This window comes from Helianthus annuus, chromosome 15, assembly GCF_002127325.2.
Source record: "Helianthus annuus cultivar XRQ/B chromosome 15, HanXRQr2.0-SUNRISE, whole genome shotgun sequence".
Classification (NCBI taxonomy): Eukaryota; Viridiplantae; Streptophyta; class Magnoliopsida; order Asterales; family Asteraceae; genus Helianthus; species Helianthus annuus.
The window spans coordinates 66,146,726-66,149,707 of record NC_035447.2 but is presented as its reverse complement, the minus strand read 5'-3'; the positions used below and the strand labels follow the sequence as shown (position 1 = coordinate 66,149,707).

The 2,982-nt window shown below is 36.2% G+C and overlaps 1 protein-coding gene across 1 annotated transcript; it reads right to left on the bottom strand.

Annotated features, from left to right (window-relative positions):
* Positions 1 to 239: 239 nt before the first annotated feature.
* Positions 240 to 1,833, bottom strand: LOC110913796 (ras-related protein RABA1g). The gene is made up of 2 exons (XM_022158616.2): positions 1,616 to 1,833; positions 240 to 706 (listed from the first exon to the last, which is right to left on the bottom strand). The coding sequence occupies exons 1-2, from the start codon at positions 1,831 to 1,833 to the stop codon at positions 337 to 339; spliced, it is 588 nt and encodes a 195-aa protein (XP_022014308.2). The 3' UTR covers positions 240 to 336.
* Positions 1,834 to 2,982: the final 1,149 nt, after the last annotated feature.

Below are 2,982 nucleotides of genomic sequence, written 5' to 3'. Positions count from 1 at the left end.
AATTGTAGTTTGTATTTAAAGTTTCAAATTAATAAAGATGTTTTATAAATATAACACTTTCATAATTGCATATTCCAAAATGAAAAAAAGGTTATATGTTACCCGTAGATCCAGACAACTTTCTTGGTTCGGATGATTCAGTGGTCACAAATGTTAATGAAACACATGGGTCGAATATGAAATCAACAAATATGATTCTTGTGCATTCAATAAATTATAACTAAATCTTGTTGCCAGAAAGAAAAAAAAGTCTAAAGAAAAAGGTTGCAAATAACACGAATATTAACATGCCACGGTATCTAGTTCGTGGTGTTCGACCTTTGGCTGACTAAACGCTCACGTAGAGCAACACCCGGCTTTCTTCACAGTAGACATGCCAAGCGCCTTTCGGTTCATACCGCGATAGATCTGTGACAGTAATTCTGTGAAAGCTTTTTCGACATTCAACGCCTCCAGAGCAGATGTTTCCATAAAAAACATGTTCTCTCTTTTTGAAAACGCCTTGGCTTCGTCTGTTGGAACAGCTCGTGAGTGACCTAGATCAGCCTTGTTGCCAATGAGCATGACCACAATGGTTTGCTCCATGTGTTCTCGAAGCTCCCTTAGCCATCGCTCCACATTTTCAAATGTTACTTTTCGGGTGATGTCGTACACGATTAGCGCACCCACTGTTCCTTGGTAATAAGCGCTTGTGAGGCCTCGGTATCTGGAATGTAAGAAAATTAACACTGTATTAGCAATGTGTCCAATGATGAAAACATACCGGACTAGCATTATTCTTTAAAACCAGTGGCGAAACTTGAAGTTTTTTACCGGGGGGGGGGTCAAAAGCGTATATACCCAAAAATTTCTATAGAACCGAGGGGCCGAAAACATATATACCCAAAAATTTCTATACGAAAACTACATATATAACACTACTGGCCGAAAAGTTCGGGGGTCGGGCACCCCTCCCGGCCCCTTCAAAGCATCGCCCCTGTTTAAAACGTCTCATGACACATGATGAAAATCGTCTCATGACACATGAGTTCGAACACGATACGCATATTCCCACAAGCACGACACGTTTAACTAAAAAACGTTTATCTTTCTGTATTATTAAGTTAGAAATTTATCATAAAAAATATGATTGTGTATAAAATTTAAACACCTAATAAGTTTAAGTTGTTTCAGAAAACACATTTAAAAAAAATATAATGTAATATGGTTAAACGAGTGAACTTGGCTGGTCAAGAAACCTGAAATGTTTAGCTAAAAGTATTCACATGTTCAACTTTTGACTAACCTATACTCGTTTAGATCAAACTCAACCCGCAAATTTAACGTTAGATAATTACATATAAAAAATTGACACGCATACTTACCTATATAACACAGCTGTAATATAAATAATAATAATAATAATAATAATAATAATAATAATAATAATAATAATAATAATAATAATAATAATAATAATAATATTATACATGTTCCATTACATACAATAAAACAATGATGGCACCAACAATGTAGGCATAAAACATAATGATCGTAAAAATCTGTCACGTATATATTGTTGAGTGTTCAACAATTTTTATTCCCAAAGATCTTGATCGTCTGCGAAAAACGTTACCTTTCTTGTCCGGCAGTGTCCCAGATTTTGGCCTTGATGATCTTGCCATCAACTTCAATGTTACGATTTGAGAAGTCAACCCCGATTGTGGATTTGAAGTCGTGGCTGAATTCATTCTTGGAAAATTGTGACAAAAGGTTAGATTTACCGACACCTGAATCACCGATAAGAACTACCTTATACAACTCATCGTAATCTTCGTCTGCAAATGACCCCATTTGCCTTTCTCTCTGTAAAGAATTTGTGTTTATGGAGATGAAAATAGAAGCCAAACAGGAGTTATATACATGTATACGCTAGAGATATATGCTAGTTTATTGTTATTTTGTTATAGTGCTTATCATTATCTTCCAGTTTAGAGTTTAAATTTGAATTCTGAATATTTAGATAACTCTTGATCCACTGTGTCGATCAATAGTTTCAAAACTAGCTTCTATTTTATCTTTAATCCCTTAAAGTCACATGTCAAAACACAACACACATTTAACCATACTTGGTTCTCATGGTTAAAACTTAAAATAACCATGATGGAACTAGAATTTCTTTATTGGGGAGTTATCATAAGGATTTTTTTCTCCACCGGCTACATGTAAAGAGTCCAAAATCATGGTTTTTTTTTTTTTTTTTTTTTTTTTTTTTTTTTTAAACAATCTTAGGTTTTTTTTTAACAATCTTAGTCCAAAATTGAGGTTTTCAAACTCTCACATAGCGCAACACTCGACGTTCTTCACATCAGACACTTGATCATCTTCACTTCCAGTATTAATCATTTGTCAATTTGGTACAAGCTAGCCATGCCCAATGCCTTTCTGGCTCATACCGTGATACATCTGAGTTAGTAATTTTGTGAAAGCTTTTTCAACAAGAAGTGAGCTAGATCAACCTTGTTTCCCGGTGGTGAGCATGACCACAATGGTTTGGTCCGTGTGATCTCGAAGCTCCCTTAAACATCGCTCCATATTTTCAAATGTTACTTTTCGGGTGAGGCCATATACCTTTTTTTAACAAATTACAGTCAGCCACCAGATATAGATAAAAGGAATTACATAACAATGGCAGGTAAACGGGCAACAAGCTACGTCGCAACCCCCTTTTTGAATAAGAAATCCAATTTTGTTGTGCATGACCTTCTGCACTCTATCTAGGAAACCGACACCTTCAAGGGCAAGAGACCCGAAAGTATCAAAGGAAAAGGGAATGAAAACATGTTGATTCTCTGCATGCTTAGCGACCTTCCCCGATTGTGCATTCAACACAACCTAACCAACCACGAAATGGTTTTCCTTGAGCCCAACAAGGGGGGACACCCCGGTAAGATCTACATAGGCGTGTTTCCCACCTGCCCAACCAAACAAAAGAACATCCGC